The following is a 22,494-nucleotide window of genomic DNA, read 5'->3' on the forward strand; positions in this document are numbered from 1 at the left end:
TTAGGCTGAAAGCGTGCAGGAAAGATGCACTTAAATGGTTTCAGAAGTCAGGGACTTCAGTCACATTGACAACACGGAGAAGCTGGAAAGACAGTTTTTCAGGCACTGGCTCCAACACAACAGATAGAAAGAAACTGTCCCCCCTTAAGAAAGGTTTGAGAACCAGGCAGCATAGATTGACAAAGAAACCAATGGTTACAAGAGAAGTAAAGTTTATGAAGCGAGTCATTCAGATATGGAACCTGCCTGGCAGTGTGGTGGAGGCAGATTCAATCCAGATTTTCAAAAGGGAGTTGGGTAAGGATCTTAAGAGAAAAGGTTTGGGGGGAAAATGAAGGAGCGGGACCAGCTGAGATGCTGTTGCAGTGAGCCAGTATGGACACGAAGGGTCAAATGGTCCCCTGTGCTGCATTCGTGCCGTGAACTTGGCTGGACTTCGCACATTTGTATTGGCCTCGGGCCGTGGATTTCACCGGCTGAGCTACTATTTGTTGCTCGTCTGTGAAAAGGTGGTGACGGACCAGAGTCAAGGCACAGTTTGGCCCTTTTTGTGAGACAGAGATCAATGTCTGTGGGACAAATGGAATCATTGTTCCAATATTTCATCAATATCCCATGATGTCCCTCTGGCTGCTAGTGTGCGGGTTGTATCAACGGCGACATGAGTGAACTTGCCAGATTGTGGAAGTGTGGAAGACCCTGTGTTAAAAAAAGTCCGAACTTGAAGCATTTGTGGTCAGCACATTTCAGGGTCACGTTTTGTGGGACTTCTATGAACTATTTTCTTTCTATCGTTTTCTTCACATCAATTGTCAAAACAGAATGAGGTGAATTAATTCCTGCAGCATGACTCTGAAATTCTAGTGGTTAACAATATTTTCTGAAAATACTGCACTTCAGCTGTGGATAAACCCAATGAGATAATAAGCGGTACATCAGTTATAAAGCTTTAAAGCCATCTTTCCTCTGTCTGGTCTAAGCGTGAAGCCACCAGTCTGAAACTGTATCCTATTAGTGGGGCGTCACAGTCACTTCTTACAATCACATCAAAGTTTTGTGAACTGTGATTGTGTGCACCTTGGATTTACATCCGCCCAGCTTAATATGTCAAAATTGTTCTCAATCCTTGAGAAAAAACCCTCCCTAGTATTTCAGTTCCATTGGCGCCTTCAGAGCTTCGCATTGCCCATCAAATACGACTTCCGAGCACAAGCAGGAAGTTCAGTAAGTTTCGATTTCTCTGATTTTGCGTCGAGTCTCTGTGCGACTGACCCGCCCAGACTCGCTGGCAAACTGCCTGTGCCCCACTGGGCTGATACGGGGACATTCCTGATATTGTTTCAGAATCAGTTAAGGATTCTCCACCTCCCGCTTAACCAGTCCCATTCAGTGCAATCTCACAGTGAGCCCACTCTTCAGTCTGATTCCTGCACAGAATCCTGCGTGAGTCGATTCTGAAATACTGGACTGTGGACCATTGATTGTACGTATTTGGAAATAATTACGGGTACTGGGCGTAAATGGTTCCGCGCAAAAGGAAGCTCTGTTTTTAAATGCTGACACAGGCAAACATACTTTAAAATAGAGATAACAAGGTGTAGAGCTGGATGAACACAGCAGGCCAAGCAGCATCATAGGAGCAGGAAAGCTGACGTTTCGAGCCTAGACACTTCATCAGAAATGGGGGAGTGGAAGGGGCTCCTGAAATAAATAGGGAGAGAGGGGCAGGCGGACAGAAGATGGGTAGAGGAGAAGATAGGTGGAGAGGAGACAGACAAGTTAGGAGAGAGTTGCAGTGGGAGAGAGATCCCCTGAAGTTTGTCTGGAGGGGGGAGGGTAACTTCTTCAGGGTAGGCATCCTTAGAAAGCGCTTCACAGAGGGGTTAAAATTGTATCCTCTCCACCTATCTTCTCCTCTATCCATCTCCTATCAGCTTCCCCCTCTCTCCCTATTTAGTTCAGAACCCCCTTTCCCTCCCCCATTTCTGATTAAGGGTCTCGGCCCGAAACATCAGCTTTCCTGCTCCTATGATGCACTTGGCCTGCTGTGTTCATCCAGCTCTACACCTTGTTATCTCGGATTGTCCAGCATCCGCAGTTCCTATTATATCTGACACATATTTTAAAATATATGCACTGGATGCTGGAGAATCTCAGCAGGTCTGGCAGCATTTGGAGAGAAACAGAGTTAACATTTGGAATGCAGTATAATTCTTTGGAACTGATTTGATTTATTGTAGTCACATGGACCTAAGTACAGTGAAAAGTTTTGTTTTGTAAGCAATACTGGCAGATCATAGCAAACAAGGACATACAAATCATAGAGTGTTAGATAGAGCGAGCACAGACAAGGTTATACATGCGCAGAGGTGCACAAAGCAAAATCAACATTATTTGAAATTAGAGAGGTCCACTCTGCAGTCGAGTAACAGCAAGGAAGAAGCTGCTGTTAAACCTGGTGTGTCTGTTCAAGCTTCTGTATTTTCTGCCTGATGGAAGACATTGTAGGAGGTCATTACCAGGGTGGGATGGGTCTTTGATGATGTTGGCAGCCTTTCTGTGGCAGTGAGAAGCGTGAATGGAGTCCACGGATGGGAGGTTGACTTTCATGATGTTCTGGGCTGTGCACACAACTTTCTGTAGTTTCTTACTATCCAGGGCAGCACAGTTACCGTGCCAGGCTGTATTGCACACAGGTATTATGTTTTCTACAGTGCATCTGTAAAAGTTGGAGAGAGCCCTTATGGACATGCTGAGTTTCCTGAGCCACCTGAGGGAGTAGAGGCATTGTTGTGCTTTCTTGACCATCACATCTATCCAGATTGTTGATGATCATCACTCGCAGGAACCTGATGCTCTCGACCATCTCCATCTCAGCTCCAATGATGTAGATAGGGGCATGACCAATTGGGGGGTGATAGATATAGAACAGATGTCAGAGGTAGGTTCTTTACTCAGAGAGTAGTAAGGGAGTGGAATACCCTGCCTGCAACAATCGTAGACTCACCAACCTTAAGGGCATTTAAATGGTCATTGGATAAACATATGGATGACAATGGAATAGTGTAGGTTTGATGGGCTTAAGATTGGTTTCACAGGTCGGCGCAACATCCAGTGCCGAAGGGCCTGAACAGCGCTGTAATGTTTTATGTTCTATGTTCCTTTCTTCCTGAAGTCAATGGCCAGTTCTTTTGTTTTGCCGACGTTGAGAGAGAGTTTCTTATCATTGCTTTACATCACCAAGCACCCTATCACCTTCCTGTATTCTGACTCATTATTCTTGGATATCCATCCGACCACGGTGGTGCCATCAACAAAATTTCAGATGGCGTTCATTTAGGATTTGACTACCCACTCCTGGGTATACAAGGAGTACAGTAGGTGGCTGAGTACACGTCCTTGTAGGGCACCAGTTCTGCGGATTATCATGGAGAAGCGCTGTTGTCGATCTACACTGATTGCAGATTGTGGGTCAGGAAGCTGAAGATCCAGCTGCAGAGGGTGGAGCCGGCACCTAGATGTTGGAGTTTTGATATTAGTCTGGTCGGGATTATGGTGTTGACTGAAAGGTGTTGGAATTTTTAAAATACATTTGACAGAGAATGAGGAAGAGGACAGATGGTGGAGAGACCCAGTGCAACAGACAAAGGGGTTGCTCACAGTGGATAAAGAAAGAAGATGTAAAAGATAGGTGTAAGTTAAAGTGTGAAAGGCAGAGCATCTACTAAATGCAATATAAACAAGACCCAAACACAATACAACCAATTCTTTCCCTAACATACCTTCATTTACATCCTTTCACCTTTCTTCTCTTCCAAGGCAGTTGTTGAAAAGTTTAGAATTGGTCCTAAGAAAATGCATAACTTTCAAATAAATATGCATTTCTGATCAATAATAAATAAGTAAATATCTGAAAAACAGCCAAAGGCTGTCTGAAGACATTTCAGTGGAAAAGGAGCGTTCAGTTGGAGGTTGTGGTTAATTCTGCTTTTTGATGTGAAGTCTAATTACCTAAGATGATGATTATTTAAAAGTTAGTAAAATTGAATACTTTATATTGTGGAAATGTGTATCTTCATTCATTCAGTAATGTCCTTGGTTGTCAAATTTTACCTCCTGTTGTACAACTCTAGTTAGTAACGTACACGCTAGTAAATTGCACAGTGACAGGCAGTCCGAGCAATAAATACTTTTCTGTTGGGATCAGATGGAAGTCTGGAACTCCTTGCTTGAAAGATTGTGGAAATAGGCTGGAAGAATGGTGCAAGAGATTGGCACACCTTACAGAGAGACTTGGATAATAATTCATTGAAAATGAATAAGTTGCAGGGCGATGGAGAAAGAATAGGGAAATAGGACTGACTGGGTAGCTGTTCCAAAGAGCCCATGCAATCATGATGAGCTCAGTGGCTTCCTGTGATTTTGTGTTTCTTTTTAATATCTTTAATTGAATAAATTAATGCAAATTATCTATTAAGATTGATATTCCCTCAACATAATCAGTAATAATTAATAAGACCAGCACATTCTCAACACACATTCCTACCTAAGAAATGTTCTCACAGCAGAAAACAAAACTAAAACTGGAAAAATAATATTTCGCCTTGGCTTCATATGGCTTGCAACTCTCAGTAATGTTACTTAATGAAGTACATGCTTAAGTTGAAATCCCAAGAGCATATGCAAATTGGTTGACATGCTTTGCACAGTTTATATCAATTCATTCAATCTTTGATGGAGTTTCATGACCTTCTGTATTATTTTCTTCAGGATTTGATTGTCAAAATATGACAATCCTGTAAGAAAGCTAATTTTCCTTCTGAAATACAGTGTGGTTTTATCTACATAATGCCTGATGTTTCTAGGGCTTAAGCATAATGCAAATGTGTCCTCTTGTGTCGTTCTAGATTTTATGAAACAGAAAAAAAATCATTCAGTCAAGCTATACTGATTAAGTCATGATCATTGACTAATGATGCAGGTAAGTTCTTCCTCTTTATTACACAATTCAAAAGGAATTCTTAATAATTAGTTGATGCTTATCTGTAAGAACCAGAATCCAGGTATGAGCATTTAGTTAAAACTATATTTAGTTATAGTTTGGGAAGGTGTCCTGCTAATCTTGTAAAGTGATCAAGTGATGAGGGAGCTAGGCTCATGAGCATTGTACTGGAAAGATAAAGATTTTGTTTTACAAATGGCTTACCTCTCTGAATTGTAAGCTTAAGAAATATGAACAGGAGTGGGTTGTTCAGCTCCTTGAGCTTGCTCTGTCATTCACTAGCATCATGGTTGATTTGACATTCCTCACATCCATTTTCCTGCCCTTTCCCCTTAACTTGATTCCACTACCGATCAAGAATATATCTGTCTCAACTTTAATTATACTCAAGTACTCTGTAGCAAGGAGTTCGAAAGACTCATAACTCTCTGAGAGAAAAAGTTTTCTCCTCATCTCAGTTTTAAATTGGCGCCCCTTAATTCTGAAATTCTGGCCCTAGACTTTCCCATGAGCGAAAACATCTTCTCAGCATTTACCCTGTCAAGTCCCTTAAGAATCCTAAATGTTTTAATGAGAACACCTCTCATTCTTCAAAATTCCAATGAGCAGAGTCCCAACCTGTTTCGTCTTTGCACACAAAATTTCCCTCCATACCGGGATCATTCAGGTGAACCATCTCTGAAGTGCCTGGGTGAAATATCTTTTCTTAAATAAGATGACCAAATATAACTTGTATTTCACAGAAAAACAGGCAAACATAACTAGTCAAGTTTAATCTGCAGAATTTGGCTGGCAATTCTTCAAATTGTTAATAACTTTGTTTTTAATGCAGGGCTACAAGCTGGAAAACATTGACTGCTTTAATTTCCAATATAATCACTGTTCCAAAGTAAGTCTGGTTTTAGTTCTTGCCTTGCGGTTTATCTTTGTCCATGAAAGTTTGCTGTTTATACACACAACTTGCTATGTATAGTACTTGAAACACTGCACATGGTGATATCAAACAAAATTCAAATGCGGCGTATAAAGCAAGATGAGGACAGGTGACCACAACTGCTCAAAGAGGTAGGTTTTAAAGTCGAGAGTTGTTTACAGAAGAAATGCAAAGCTCAGAGGTGACACGACTGAAGGCATGGCTTCTGATGTTGGAGCAATTAGAATTGGGGATGTGTGAGAAGACAGAATCAAATGAACTTTGAGATATTCAGGAGGTTTTAGAACCAGAGGAGTGGAGAGACAAACAGAGCCGAAGCCATTGAGAAATTTGAAAGCAAGGAGGGGAATTTTCAATTTGAGGTATTGCTGGAACAGGGCCCAAAGTTCATCTCTTTGGGTAACTGTGACATTTTGTGGATTGCAGTTTTGAGTGAGCTCAAATTTATGTTTTATGCAGTGTAGGAGACTGATTGAGCGAGCAATGGAAAAGCTCAGTCTAAATATAACAACAGCACCAAATGGATATAGGCAATGTTTCGGGTGTGAAATTAAGTAGTCTTGCTGCTGGAGCAGATATGGGGGGAGAAGATCATCTTTGTGTCAGATTGATACCAAGGTTCTGAATGGGCTGCTTCAGCATCAGATAGGGGGTGGGGAGGGGGATGTCGTCGTTAGGGAACAGGGCATGATGTGGACCAGAAACAATTGGCTTCATTCTCCCTTCTATTTCATTGTAGGAAGTTTCTGTTCACCCAGCCCTGGACAACCTGGCTTTGTATTTTCTGAGAGGTTCTGTGTATGTGGGAATCAGGAGAAGGACAAGGATTGAATTTTGAGGAACTCTAGAGATGGTGATGTGAGAGTGGGAAGGAAAGCCAGTTCAGATGATTTTCCGATCACAACTGGGCAGGGAGAAGTAGAGCAAGGTAACATTAGAGCCCACCCACTGGAGGACAGACAGGCTTTGGAGGAGGCTGGTTTGATCACTGTATCAATGGTTGCCTGTCCAGAAGGAAGGCTGGCCGTGTAGTCACATTGGATTCCAGACCTCAGCATGTACTCATCAATCCAAATAGAAAACTAATTTCATCGGGGTATCATTTTCTTTGTCTACTGCTCCATAAAGATATTTTCTGGATGCAGCACAGAAAATAATTGAGTGGATGAAGTGCAAGCCTACAAGAGAATCCATTTAAATGTTCTGCTGTGAATATTTCTTGGAAATTCATACCAACATGCAGTTTATATATCTCACATTCCACAGAGACCGTGTAAGTTTCAACATCGACAGAGCTGCAAGGATTCATCAGAGATTTGTCTGGACTGGTTTCGTCACAGGAAATGCAGAAACAAAGTGTGTCCCAGGAAGCATTTGAACCACGAGGTATTAAAAAAAAGTTTTTGATCTTTCTCCTTCTTGTTGGATTGACCCCCCACTATTCAGGAGTGAAAGTAATTATTAATTCTAATCCACAAGACACTCACACAACGTTGTCACTGTCTGGTCTACTTCAGAGGAACAATGGCATTTGAAAGGAAAATTGATAAGATTTCAACTGGGATACCTCATCAGAACTCCCAATGTCTCTGTAAAACTATTAACAAATTTATCCAACATTTCATCTTATTGAGTCATAGTCGCACAGCTCGGAAACTGACCCTTTGGTCCAACCAGTCCATGCCGACTGTAATCAGAAATAAACCAGTCCCACCTGCCTGCTCCTGTTCCATATCCCTTCAAACCTTTCCTATTCATGTATCCATCCAAATGTCTTTTAAACATTGCAATTGTACCTGCATCCACCACTTCCTCAGGAAATTCATTCCACATGTGAACCACCTCTGCAAAAGGTTTGCCTGTTATATCTTTTTAAACTCTCTCACCTCTCACCTTAAAAATGTGCCCCCTCGTCTTGAAATTCCCCATCTTAGGGAAAAGACAACTATCATCAACTCTATCTATACCTCTCATTATTTTATAAGCTTCGATCAGGTCACCTGTCAACCTCCTACGCTCCAGTGAAAGAAGCCCTTTTTTTATAAGTCAAACCATCCATACCCGGCGACATCCTGGTAAATCTCTTCAGAACCACGTCCAGCTTGATAGCACCCTTCCAATAACTGGGTGACCAGAACGGTACACGGTACTCCAGAAGAGGCCTCACCAATGTTCTGTAAAACCTCAACATAAGATGCAAACTCCTATATTCAAAGGACTAAGCAATGAAGGCAAGCGTGCCAAATGCCTTTTTAACCACACTGTCCAAATGTGATGCAAACTTTAAAGAATTATGTACCTGCATCCCTAGGTCCCTCTGCTGTCACAACACTAAACAAGGCCCTACCATTAATTATACAAGTACTTGGTTTGTAATACCCAAATGTAATACCTCGCATTTATCCAGATTGAATTCCACCCACCATTTTTCAGCCCATTGGCCCATTTGATCAAGATCCCTTTGTAACCTTAGAAAAGCTTTTTCACTGTCTACTTTGCCACCAATCTTGGTGTCATCCGCAAACTTACTAACTACACCTTCTATATTCTCATCCAAATCATTTACACAACTGACAAACAAAAGAAGATCCAGTACTGATCCCTGTGGAACACTGCTGGTCACAGGCCTCCAGTCTGTTCCTTCACATTTCAAATCATGTTAAATGAATTGATTTCATTGCCTCTAAACCCCTCAATAAAGAAACTGCAGCCAATGAGTTTAATTTAATAAGAAAATGTGAAAATTGTGAAGAGTCACTTTTAATTCCTCAATGGGGGAGATCAGGGCAATTATCTTGCCGTAGAATGTGGGAGTTTTTTTGCCATACATCCTGCTATTACACTTCTTTTAATAAATTTTGAGACACTTAGCCATATTCATAAAACAGTGATATTTTCTGTTAATGAATTGACCTTTCTCAAATGTAATATGTGACTGTCAGATTTATGAGCCTCTTTTTAGCTAGCATCAATGCTACTTAAGGGCCAACACATACATACCTGGTCAACCATGTTCTGATTGAAATGGTTGCACGTACATTGAGAGTCTCGTAAAATCCATCAGTTGTATTTTAGGAATGGCTCAGAAACATGTATAGATGTTTCTTTTGTGTTAAGTAGCAAGTCTACTCAGAATAAATGTCCGTTTCTTTTTGCACTGCTCTGTTGTGTGAAAGAATTCGTTTCATCACCTTCAATTGAAAGAAGTACATTTCAATTGTAATTTATTTGATCACAAGAAATAAAACACGGATTGCATTAATGCAGTATTTATTTATAAATAAACTGAATATAAAAGAGTAAATGGGGCAGGGTTTCATTTCCACCTATACTTGCATGTTCTCCTTTGCTACTTGCATTGTTGGAAATGACAAAAACAAGTCAGATTGATTTCTTGAGGCCAATGGCAGGTGACATGAAAGTCATTTGTTTTTACCCAGTTCTTATGTTTGTGATTGAAATGGGTGTATGGTTCTGTAAAGGTTTGTAAACTCTGTAATGTTGGAGCTGCTAATTTTGTTTCCAGGTGATGGTGGCATACTTTCTGTGCCTAGCGGAGAAAACGGCAAATCACTGTTTACAACTAACTTGCCCCATGTACCATGCGAAAGCCCGACAGTTCATTGAACATGGAATAATACCACCAGATCCAGGTATGTTTGCAGATGTACTACCCTTAATTTTAGATGAGCCTCCATGAATGGGGCTAACCTATCTTGCACAGAGTTATGTTATCAATTATGTTACCTGTTTCATAGTTATGCATAATGTAAGGACATGATGAATGAATTCAGAGACTAAACTGCCAATGAGGCTACATTAAAAAATGAAATAAATTGCAGTTGGTAATTTCATATGTAATCAAATATAATTAATAAACACAGGAGAACAATATTCCTCTATTTGTTGTTTTAAATGAGATAATAAACAGATTAATTTAAATGAAATGATGTATTTTTAAAATAATGAACATTTATAATGATATTGTTATGATGGCCAGTTGTTTAGTCAGTTTTTTATATATAAATCCTGTGCAATGCTCAGAAATTTCAAAGTGCAATTCCAATTTTTTTTCCCTAGTTCCAACTGTGTCTAAAGTCAAAAGGTAGGTCAGCTTTAATATTTGGTGTTATGTGTGTTGTGCTCACTTGTTGGCCATACTGACAGAATTTTGATATAAAGAGACAATGAAGTCTTCATTTCCCATCAGCGAGCAACTAAAATACGAATACTTCATGCCAGCTAAGTTGAAAGAAGTTTTCTGTCAGGAATTAAAGTGATTGATGTTGGTGCAAAGCATGCATTTCATTGGAAGAGTGCGATTTCTGACAAAAAATAGAGTTGATAATATCACCCCTGAACTGTCAGCTTCTCAGAGTAGTCAATGATGAACTAATCGGTCCCACAACCCTGATGGGAAGAGTGCACTGTAACTTGAGCCTTATTGTTCTAAAAGTCGATACAAATGTATAAATGAACAACTTAATTTTTGGGATGGTTAATTCGCCTGATTTTGATCATCATCTAAGATAAAAGAAATTTCGACACTGGGAGACTAACTATGGGAAGAGATTGACAGTTTTTTAAATTTAGTAATGGGTGAAAGGTTTATGGGGAGAGGGTAAGAAAGTGGCGTTGAGGCTGAGATGAGATCAACCATAATCATTTTAAATTGTGGGAGCAGGATTGAGAAGTTAACATACCTATTTCAGCTTTGAGTTCTTATTTTCTAAAATCACACCAGATTGCATCAATAAACAAGAAAACAAAACTTATCCTTTAATAAGTGGTAAGATGGATTGTCAATTACAATACTCAAAGATAAACTTTAACTTCTTTAGATGCAAACGTGCATACATACATTCACAAACAGAGCAGGCAAGAAGGGTCTCAGCACAAAACATCAGCTTTTGTGCTCCTGAGATGCTGCTTAGCCTGCTGTGTTCATCCAGCTTCACACTTTGTTATCTTAGACAAGATGGACAGTTCTGCAGAAATATCATGGGTGGTAAACATAGGAAGAGGAACAAATTCTGTGGATAGGAAATCCAAACTACGAGGGTGGAATGGGGTGACATTCTCATTGTTCTTTTGGGTTTTGGTGATTCATTGTTGTCAACTACTGTGATACACAATTCAGCAAAGCCACAGTTAAAGTAATCCCTCAAGAGATGAAAGAGAAGGAAATTCTCTCTGGATTGAGGGCTTTGGGGATTAATGGGATTGAATTTTTACCATGCATTTAGAAATTGTTAAGTATGTGTATTCTGTAATAATTTGGTTTATTCAGTTTTATCTTTGCTTCTTTTGTACAGAATATATTTTATTGTTAAAACTGAATCTGCATCACTTTATATTGATGTTTCAGTGAATTACCATCTCATTGAAATGAAAAAGTGAGAAGTGTGAGAACATTGTATCAGAGGTAATAGGAAATGTAGATGCTGGAGAATCTGAGATACCAACATGTAAGAGCTGGATGAACACAGCAGGCCAAGCAGCGTCTTAGGAGCAGGAGCTCCTAAGGTGTGAGAACATTATGGCTATGTCACTGGACTTGCAATCTGGATCCCTGGGCTAATGTTCTGGAAACATGAGTTTCCACCGTGGCAACTGGGAAATTTAAATTTCAATTAAATATATAAATCTGGAAGTAATATAAATGTTATTAATATAAAAACTTGTTGAAAAGCGAACTGCTTTCTTTACCCAGTCTAACCAATATGTGATTCCAGACAAACAGTAATATGGCTGATTCTTAACCATTTTCTGTTGTAATGAAGAACTAGGAAATGAATGTAGGGCTTATCAGCAACACCTATACCCCAAACTTGAACTTTCGAGGAGCATTGGTGTTTTCAGGAATACTGCTGTTACTGTGCATACAGCTCAGTCATAGGTAGTGACCGGGTTGTCAGCAGTCATGTTTGGGATATTTATTGTGGCAAATTGCATGAAAGCCCACTTCACACCCACCTATCCCTATTTACATGTCATGGAACAGACTCTGAATAGATCTGCACAGATCCTTTTTGGGATAGTTTTATGGTGATGTTGACTGTATTGTTCGTATTTTATTGCTTTTTTTGTCAACCCAAAATCAGCCAAGTTCAGTCAAAAGTAATACAAATGAAAAAAATCATCCCAGTATATTCCTAGAAAATAGCCATTTTTGTGACCTGCTTAATTGTCTTTCTCTGCAAGGAAGAAAATGGTGCACTTTGTACAATGTGAAAACCCTCAGGTGCAAACTGTGGTCAAAAGTGGATTTCAGCTTTTGGACAAGGCTCGTTCATTCTTTGCAAATTCTGTGCGAGAGGGAAAGCTCACGCAAGATAGAGGAAGATCCTACTTCAAAGAGGTACCGCTTTAACTTGTTCATAAAACACATCAAGTTGAAAATTGGTTGATCCTGTTGTCTTTCTGATTCACAAATATCCTACTGAATTTATTACTGGGGATTTTACTAATTTAGAAAGTCTTGAACTGAAGTTGAAGGTGTCAACCACATAATTATTTTCTGGGACTTGGTGAATGAGCAGACAGGGCAGCGATCCATTGTGCCAGATCCCTGCTCCATATGAACCACGTTATATGCCACACTGTCTTTCACATCCACTGTGTTATGCTCCTGTCTGGCTGAGTTGATTAATAAGATCATCACAAACCTGCTGCTTGCCACTTCTCCACCTTCAGCTCCTTTGGTGGCTTCATCCAGTATTACCTAAAAGCTTTCCCTTCATAGAGATCAGAGGGATGCATGGTAGATTTGAAGACCAGCATTATCTTTAGGAAGCAATAACATTGAAAATTATTTTGGAAATACAACTGAAAGTTTGAATCTAAAACCAGTCTATCTGAAAGTGAAAGCGCAATTAAAAATGTGCAGAAGTGCTTCTGCTTGGATTCTTAGAGATGTGGGAGGGGATGTTTTATTATGAAGAATACTGCAACAAGGAGAGCAATTATTTCTGAGTCTACCATGAGGTGTCAATTTTCTTTGCTGTTTTGGGTTGCCATAACTTTGCAGAAGGTGAGAATGATCTGTCTCTTCTGCATGCAGTGCTGGAAAACTGCTGTCAGCAGGCAGCCCATAATAGGAGCATTAGAAATGCATACACACCAATCAGCTGGATGTTTGTGTGAGGAAAGCAGAGTGTTTACATGTAAAGACTGAGTGGGAAAGGGTATTCAGGTAAAGATTGGAGATGTGAAAGATCATATGATCCACTGGACATGATAAGGTATTGAAGCATTTAAATGTCATCTGAGGACAATTCAGACTCTTGGCTAAATTACTTGGTACATTATTAGATTCGTCACTCTCACTTATCTAGCCTGGAGAAATCTTGCCCAGGCTCTGAGTTGATTTGTGTAAATGTTGTCATTGGCACAGAATACACTGGCCATCTCTGCCTAACTTCATGGTGATACATTCACCCAGTTTTGCCACTTATCTGTCTTAGCCCTCCCATCAACTTCACAGACACTCTTAAATAACATATTTTCAGTTCTGCACCCAGAACAGCTTTAAATGTAATGACCCCTTAAATTGCAACGGGGCCTTATAATCTACAAGCAAATCACAATGACCCAACTCCTAATTGTGAGATCTACTTACCACACTTTTCCGATATGATGGCAACTTGGGCATGATATCAGAGTGGAGCAGTAACAAGAAAAAGTACTGGAATTATTTACTAATGATGAATAAAATAATATTCTCTGTTTTTTTATCATTGCTCTCAAATGAGGTCAGATTTATTTTCCATTGCTAGCTGTATTAAAAAGGTCAATATTCACTTTCACCTTGATCCACTGAAGTTCTTGCAACGCTCCCACAGATGTGTCAGGTAGAGGATTTCCAGCAGATTCAACCAGTGACAGGGAAGGAGTGTCAACTTGGCAAGAAACCCTGAACTGGTCGTCTTCCCAGGACATTGTTACGTCTGTTTTTCTGGGTGATAAGTTTCCAAAGGGAGAGAGTTGCTCAAAAAATATTTTTGCTGAGTTGCTACAGTGCATCTTACAGGCATGGTCCACTCTTATTGGCAAGGTGAATATTGAGTCCAATAGCATGAGCAATGATGAAGCAAACTGCCCTTCCCTTTCTCCTGATTTGGTATGTGTTGCTCCCGCTGAACCCAGCCAGGAGTGTGCTGAGTGTTCAGTCACACTTCAGACCTGAGCATGTAAATATCGGAAAGGTTCCAAGGGGCAGGAGGAGAGCCACTATTCACAGTGCCCTCTTCAATGTTGAAATATCTGGATCATTTCAACTTTTGCTCAATGATGACTCCCAAAAGGTTGAAAATAGGCAGCATAGTGATGGTGGTGATTCCTAATTCTCCAAAATGTGTCCGCTATTTATAAGGCACAAATCAGCACTGTGATGGGATACTCCGTACCTCCCTGGGTGATTGCAAGCCTGAAATGCTCAAGAACATTTGACACCATCCGGGGCAAAACAATTCATTAAATTGACTCGAGTCATCACCCTAAACATATATTCTCTTCGGCAATTGCATGCATTAGCAGCACTGTGTACCATCTACAAGATGCACTTCAGCATCCTACCAAGGCTCCTCGAACAGCACCTCCCAATCCCTATCACCTTGTAAAACATGAACAACGCATGCTTGCTAGCAACCCTACTTGCAAGTTCCTCTTCGTGTTACACAATATCACAGCTTGGAAATATATTGCCATTTCGTCAGTGTCGCTTGGACAAAATCCAGGAACTCTCTTTCTAACAGCATTGTCTTGGTACTTACACCACAAAGATTACAGCAGTCCAAGAAGGCAGCTCACCACCACCTTCTCAAGAGCATTTAGGGATTGAAAGTAAATGCTGGTTTTGCTAATGATATCAACATCCCATGACTAGATTATAAACAACCATGGAATTGCAGCATGCCTTCCATGGTTTGGTAAATCATGGGTGTGTTTCCAATTCATACTCACTAATGGAGGGCAGGGTATGAGTCAGTAGTCAGGAAGGTAAATGCAGTGTTGGCATTTATTTTGAGAGGACTTGAATACAAAAACAGGGATGTACTGCTGAGGCTTTATAAGGTTCTGGTTAGGCCCCATTTAGAGTATTACATGCAGTTTTGGGCCCCATATTTCAGGAAGGATGAACTCAGGAGCGGGTTCAGAGGAGTTTCGCAAGAATTGTCCCAAGAATGGAAAGCTTAACATATGAGGATGTTTGAGGACTCTGGGACTATACTCATGGGAATTTAGATGGATGAGGTAGGGATCTAATTGAAACTTTCAGAATACTGAATGGCCTGGTCAAAGTGGATGTTGGGAAGATACGTCCATTGGTCGGAGAGTCTATCATCCTAGGGCATAGCCTTAGAGTAAAGGGAAGACCCTTTAGAATGGAGATAAAAAGAAACTACTTCAGCCAGAGAGTGGAATTCACTGCCACAGAAGGCTGTAGAGGCCAGGTCATTGAGTACATTTAAGACTGAGATAGATAGGTTCTTGATCATCAAGGGGATCAAGGGTTATGGGGAGAAAGCAGGAGAATGGGGTTGAGGAACTTATCAGCCATGATTGAAGGGTGGAGCAGATCGGTGGGCCGAATGGCCTAATTTCTGCTCCTATGTCTTACGGTCTTATGGTATCTAATGAAGGATGAGCCCCTGACATTCTACCATTTCCTCTTGATCCTTAATCTAATTTCTGTTTTCTTTCCAATGATGAGATGCCCTCTACATATTACACACATTTAAATTTTTTTAGAAATCTCTAACTCAACCAGTTTGCAATGAATACGTAATTTTGAATACACGTGTGTATTTTGTTGATGATGGGATAGTGTAGGGGGATGGGCTTAGATTAGCTCACAGGTTGGCGCAACATCGAGGGCCAAAGGGACTGCTCTGTGCTGTATTGTTCTATGTTCTATGTTCTAATGTTTCTTTATTTTACAGATATTGCACACAATATTATTTTGTGGGAACATTAATGATCCTGCCATTGAACCCAACTTATTTTTTACAAAAAAAGAACTTGAGGTATTATCTGCCAAGTACCCAGATGTCTTCCGGGATTACAACACCCATCTTCCAACGCGCCCTCCCTTCACGGTGCTACTTGATGCTGTAAGTTAATAACTTCATCCCGAGAAATGTAATGTAATGTTTTACAGGACATAAACATGTGCCGCTTAGTTAATTAAGTCCAAGCCATTAATCTAATCCCTGCTCACTTCTCATTTCTTTTAATACTCTTATGTAAGCAAACAGCAGAACAGGTTTTCCTCAGTCATGGGGTGATTGCTGGAAGGGCACAGGAATTTTCTTGTAGCCTCCAATATTACCGTCCAGAGCAAACCAAAACAATTTTACTTGGAATACCTCCATTGAAAAATTATTGGAATTATGAATGACCTTGATACTGAATCAAAGTTGAATCTGGATAAGCAAAGACAGGCAGTTTGTATGATGCACAATGCACCTTCAATGCTTGATGCTTCTTCAGGAAATGGAGCTCAAAATGTCGAGATCACATCAATGATGACCATCATTTCCTATTCACCAGCTATCTGCAAAGTGTACTACAAAAGAATTCATACTTCCTTCCCACTGAACATGCTGAACGCGTACAATGTATGCAGAGGACCTTAGTCACTGTTAATACCTTTGTATTAACGGGAAAATGACCCCTAACCAAAGACAAAAAAAACCACTTCAATTCCTCCAAGGATCCTGCCAACATATTTGGGAACTCCCTCAGAATCTCCTATCAGTTGGATATTTAGAGGGGCAGGATTGGTTGGGCACACATAATAGACATTACAGGTGACAGTCATTTTAGATGGTACAGGAACATTGTTAAATTTGTTTTCAGTGACATACTTTTGGGAATCATCCAGAGGGAGGTGGGAGAATGCCTTGTCAAAGGAGCTACAAAATCACTTCCAAAATGGTAATCTTGTTTGTTATGGAGGAGATTGATGTATCCGCGAGCAATGGAGTTGAGTTTGTTGACAAACAGTGACCATGAAGGCAGAATGCAACTTGCGTGGTTTGTGTTTGAGATAATGGGAACTGCAGATGCTGGAGAATCCAAGATAACAAAGTGTGAAGCTGGATGAACACAGCAGGCCAAGCAGCATCTCAGGAGCACAAAAGCTGACGTTTCGGGCCGAGACCCTTCGTCATCTCTGATGAAGGGTCTCGGCCCGAAACGTCAGCTTTTGTGCTCCTGAGATGCTGCTTGGTCTGCTGTGTTCATCCAGCTCCACACTTTGTTATCTTAGTTTGTGTTTGAGTCCTCTTTCCCATCAAGATGCGTGATAGATGTGCCCTCTTCACTTTGATTCTTAATCTCTCCCTATTCATTATCCTTATCCCAAGTTTTATTTGTTGTGTATATTTTATTGACACTCTGTGAGAGTCATTGTACCTCTGAATATTCCTGTTTGTTATCCAGAAGGAAAATCAGTGAAACTTAGAAAAGACAGATCTTGCCCTAACTTGATTTTGAGTACCTGAAAATGGAACTCCAGTTCAGGCCAGTACTGTCACTCACATGTTTTGCTGTTTTTTTACCCAGGAATTCCTGAGCAGTTTTGTTTAACATGGATTCTTTAAACTTCTCTTCTACGGCCTTTTGTTCTGGAACTGGCTTTAGTTAATTTTAAACCACTCGGGATTTCTTTTGTCTTCCCTGACTGGTCTGGAGACTCTAACCTGTACTGCTGGGCTTACAAGCTCTTATTTTCTCTAAATAACCTGCTTCTAACCAAAGGAAACTGGCCACTTGCTGACTGTTTGAATGGTTCTGATTTCTGAAAGAAATTGTTTAAATTTCTCTCTCTCTCTGTCATAGGACACAAGTTCAATTTTCTCCATCCGCCCCCCTTTTTTCTTCTACTCTTGTTGCTAAGGCAATGAATTATCACCTAAACGATTACTTTCATCCCCAAGGCTGATTTAAGTTCATCTAAACAAAATTTCAGACTCTCCAGCACAATTCACAGAAAGGAAAACTTAAACTAAAACTATACACTTCATATCTGAAGAAGGGTCTAGACCTGAAATGTCAGCCTTCCTGCTCCTGTGATGCTGCTTGGCCTGCTGTGTTCATCCAGTTCTACAGCTTGTTATCTCTTAAACTAAATCTAGGTCCTTCTATTTCTTCACCTTCATTGTATAGAAAAGCAAATCCAATTAAAAACTATATGTGGTTCTGTCCATTTTAGACCCCAGGTTTACGCTTCATGATAGTGTACCATGAACATTTATCACACTGAATGTACCAACCAGCATCTGAACAAAAAGCCAGGCTATTATCCAGGCATGGAGGCTCGTTGTTAGTTTGTGTTTGTGACAACTTGTTCAGTCGCACCACTGCCGCCATGGAATTGGATTGCGGATTCAAATTTACCCTAATCCAGGCTGACATTTCAGTTCCTGCATTGACAGAGGTGTAGTATTTCAAATTAGACAATAAACTGTCTTTGTGAAGTTCAAGTAGACATAAAAGATCGCATGCTGCTGTTTGTGAAACGTCAGATGCCATTCTGCAAATATCGTCATTCACCTACAACAGCAAAACGGACTGATCAATTGTTTATTTTACCCTTGTTTGCGGATTGATGTGTGGAAATTATCTTCAATGTTTTCCTACAGAACCGTGTCTATACTTCAGAAGTAATCCTTTGACCATGACCAAGCCTTTGGTTGAAAGGTTCTGCTGAAATAGAAGCTGTTTCTTTCTGATTAACACCTATTTGTTTTTACAGGTTGTTGAAGTCTTGCAAACAAGAAAAGCTGATGAGGTTTTGAAGCTCCTGTTGCATCTGACTGAACAAATGGTTCTGGAACTTCCTGATGCTAAAAGTAACAAATGTGGAAATATCTTTGTATCAACAGCCATCAGCTACTGCTATTTTTGGAATCTTCACATCACAAATGAGAAAACAGACAATTATTTTGGTGCTTCAGTGTCATGTAGAGGAAGACAGCAGAAAGAAATTATGATTGATATATTGTGCTGTAAAACGTGGCACCAGGGTATTAGCCTGGCAGTATGTATTGGCAACTGGTATAAAAACCAATGTCTTTTGTTCCCTGAAGCCATGTACTCCATGGCTTACAATATAACTTTCAGTAAAGAAAGCCCTTCTGAAGCAGGCACTGCATCAAACAATCAACATGAACACGCTGTGGTGAGATCAGGAGATGTCCAGAACACTGATGGTCCAGAAAATAACTCGACTGTTAAGCAACGTGCATATTTAAAACCCAGAGCACCTTGTGAGAGATGCCTCAGCATGTTCCCGAACGTAATTTATCATCCAAGGCCAGAACACTGTGAACATCCATATTGGGAATATGGGAACTGTGCTGAGTGTGAATCCTTAAGCCAGCTTCTGTATGCAAACCCGCAAATTGCTATGAGGCTTGGGTATTTTGTACAGAGAACAATTCTGTACTCTCCAACCAAACAAGTTCATCTACCAAATGATCTGATTCTTAGAAAACACCGAAGACTCATAGAAAATCTCAAATCCCTAGGGTTTAATGTGGGTGACCATTTATCATTTTACGATCCATCTGGTGCAGACAGTACTGCACTAGAAGTATTTCAGTCTTGACAGTATATTTTCAAATAGACTTTTTTCCATAATTCAATGAATTTCTGTATCATAGATTGCAGGAGAGAAATTGGCCTTTTAAGTTTTAAGTGTAGTGGACAATAAAACTGTTTGCTGAGGTATCCCTTGCACTCAGCATTGCTAGGATGAAAATGGTAGAACACATTAAATAATGCCTCATTTGCATATCATCATGAAATGCCAGCCTGTAAATGTATCCCAAATAGCAGCAAAAAGAACAAGGACCAGAAAGAGTGTTCACAATGTTGTAGAATTTCATAGTCTGTTTGTGGAGTTGCAATTAAGTTGTTGCAATACAACAATACATTGGAAGTTTTCATCTTCATATTAGAATCACTTCACAGTCTCACTCTTACTTATCTCCGCACACCATTCCTACAATCCACTTAGAAAATCAGTTTTCATCAATCCGCTTGTCCATTCACTATGTTGTTGGCAGCTGTGCCTTTTGCTATCTAAGTGCTCAACTCTGGAGTCTCACGTGAAACTGCCTTTCCAAATTTTCTGCTTTTTTTTAAGAGCTATCTAAAAATCTAGCTCTGACCAAGCTTCAGTCACCCCTCATAATTTCTACTTCTTTGTCTTAGAATCAGTTTGGCCTGATGAAGCACCTTTCAATGACTAAGAATGTACCAGAGACTGTCAAACCAGAAATGATAGCTCTTAAATGTAAGCAATGTACTTACTTCTGTGTGTTCATGAAGAGAAAGTAGGTGTTGCTCTAAATCCAAGAAAAGTAGTTGAGCTGCTACCACTCCAGGATACCCTTTTATGCAGCTGCAAGACCATCTCAAACTTCCCCTTTCTCCACCCGATAACGTACTTTGTTGGTTTTTTTTGACTGTCTGCCTTTGTGTTGCCTGGTATTGTGCCAGCCTGAACTCTGCAGGTTGCCACTGGGCATCCATTTGAGGAGAACATTTTGCTGGCTCCATTTACATGAGGCTTTGCCTTAAAGTGGTCTATCAGCCACCACCCTCCCTAACTGCCCGATGGACCACTCTTGAAATTTTCCATTCAGTCATAGAACACTACAGTGCAGTACAGGCCCTTCAGCCACGATGTTGCATCAGGAAGTTTAAGCTCCTTTTTATGACAAAAATTATAATGAAACTTGGAAAGAAATTTTAAAAAATTACTTGCAATGCCGCCAATTATCAGGAACAACGGCAGGTACCGCATTAAAAATATTGCAACTAAATGCTGTAAAATCGCGAAAACAACTCTCCATTTCATGAGTGCTGTGCGTGTGGAGTATTGTGAGCAGTTGTGTTTCCCTCATCAAAGATGACAATGTATCTACAGAGAGACTTCAATGGAGGAGCACCAGATGAATTCCTGTGATGACAGGACTGACTTTTGAGGAGAGATTCAGGGCAGTAGGCCTGTATACTCTAGAGTTCAGAAGAATTTGAAAAGATTGCATAGAGGTTTACAAGATAATTAAAAGGATGACCAAGGTAGATGCAGGAAGCATGTTTATCTTGGCTGTGTGCTCTGGGTGGGAGTGGGCAGGAAGATTCTGGAACCAGGGGATACAGTGTCAGAGGCAAGCCAATTAGGAATGAAGTTAGGAGACACATTGGTTAACTCAGAGGCTATTGACATTTGTATTTCTTTACCTTCTGCTCTCAAAAGAAGGTCCCCAGATCATACCAAAATATAAATCAAACCCACATTGTTGGCATTATTCTGAACCACACCCCAGTCAACTTAGCTAACTACCCCCACAACCTTAAATATGTACAATGTTTGATGAATTGGTTTATCAATAAGGTTTACTTAAATTGCTCTCTTTAATTAACCTGGAAATATCGCTTTGAGTTAGATATTTATGTGAACATCATGTATACTAAGTGCCATTAAGAAATTACACATTAATTTGTATGCAAAATTATAGTTATGTTCACAGTGAATGTATGCACTTGTTGAAATAAAAACACTTGCAATAGAATTCCCTTTACGTGCTATCTATTTACATTGAGTTTGATGAATTCATGTCTCCTAACTTGACTGAGTTTTTTGAAGAAGTGACGAAGACGATTGATGAAGGTAGAGAGATGGACATTGTCTGTATGAACTTCAGTTGGCTGGCTGGTCAATAAAGTTAGATCATATAGAATACAGGGAAAACTAGCTATTTGCATATAGAATTGTCCCAAAAGTAGGAGACAGAGTGTGGTGGTGGAGGGTTGCTTTACAGACTGGAGGCCTGAGACCAGTGGTGTGCCAAAAGGATCGGTACTGGGTCCACTGTTTCTTATCATTAATACAAATGATTTGGATATGAAAATAGGAGGTATGGTTAGTAAGTTTGCTTATGACACCAAAGTTGGAGGTATAGTGGACAGCGAAGAAAGTTACCTTAGAATACACTGGGACCTTGATCAAATGGGCAAGGGACTGAAGAGTGGCAGATGGAGTTTAACGTAGATAAATGTGAGGTGCTGCATTTTTGGTAAGTCAAATTGGGGCTGGACTTATACAGTTAATGGTAAGGTCCTGGGGAATGGTGCTGAACAAAGAGACTTTGGATTGCAGAGATAATGGGAACTGCAGATGCTGGAGAATCCAAGATAACAAAGTGTGGGGCTGGATGAACACAGCAGGCCAAGCAGCATCTTAGGAGCACAAAAGCTGACGTTTCGAGCCTAGACCCTTCATAGGAAAAGGGGGATGTGGAGAGGATTCTGAAATAAATAGGGAGAGTGGGGAGGCGGACTGAAGATGGATAGAGGAGAAGATAGGTGGAGAGGAGAGTATGGGTGGGAAGGGAGGGAGGGGATAGGTCAGTCCAGGGAGGACGGACAGGTCAAGGGGGCAGAATGAGGTTAGTAGGTTGGAAATGGAAGTGCGGCTTGAGGTAGGAGGAGGCCATAGTGAGAGGAAGAACAGGTTAGGCATGTGGGGACGAGCTGG

General features: G+C 40.4%; 1 protein-coding gene across 1 annotated transcript; it reads left to right on the top strand.

The window, feature by feature from the left end:
- Window positions 1-1,242: 1,242 nt before the first annotated feature.
- Window positions 1,243-21,457, top strand: LOC125463683 (uncharacterized). Its single transcript, XM_059653546.1, has 9 exons — window positions 1,243-1,483; window positions 4,908-4,981; window positions 5,835-5,891; window positions 7,203-7,322; window positions 9,463-9,589; window positions 10,017-10,041; window positions 12,141-12,297; window positions 15,881-16,051; window positions 18,700-21,457. Exons 2-9 carry the CDS (start codon window positions 4,973-4,975, stop codon window positions 19,552-19,554), a joined length of 1,521 nt encoding a protein of 506 aa, XP_059509529.1. The 5' UTR covers window positions 1,243-1,483; window positions 4,908-4,972; the 3' UTR covers window positions 19,555-21,457.
- The last annotated feature ends 1,037 nt before the right edge of the window (window positions 21,458-22,494 follow it).

This window comes from Stegostoma tigrinum, chromosome 22 (genome assembly GCF_030684315.1).
Source record: "Stegostoma tigrinum isolate sSteTig4 chromosome 22, sSteTig4.hap1, whole genome shotgun sequence".
NCBI classification, from domain to species: domain Eukaryota; kingdom Metazoa; phylum Chordata; class Chondrichthyes; order Orectolobiformes; family Stegostomatidae; genus Stegostoma; species Stegostoma tigrinum.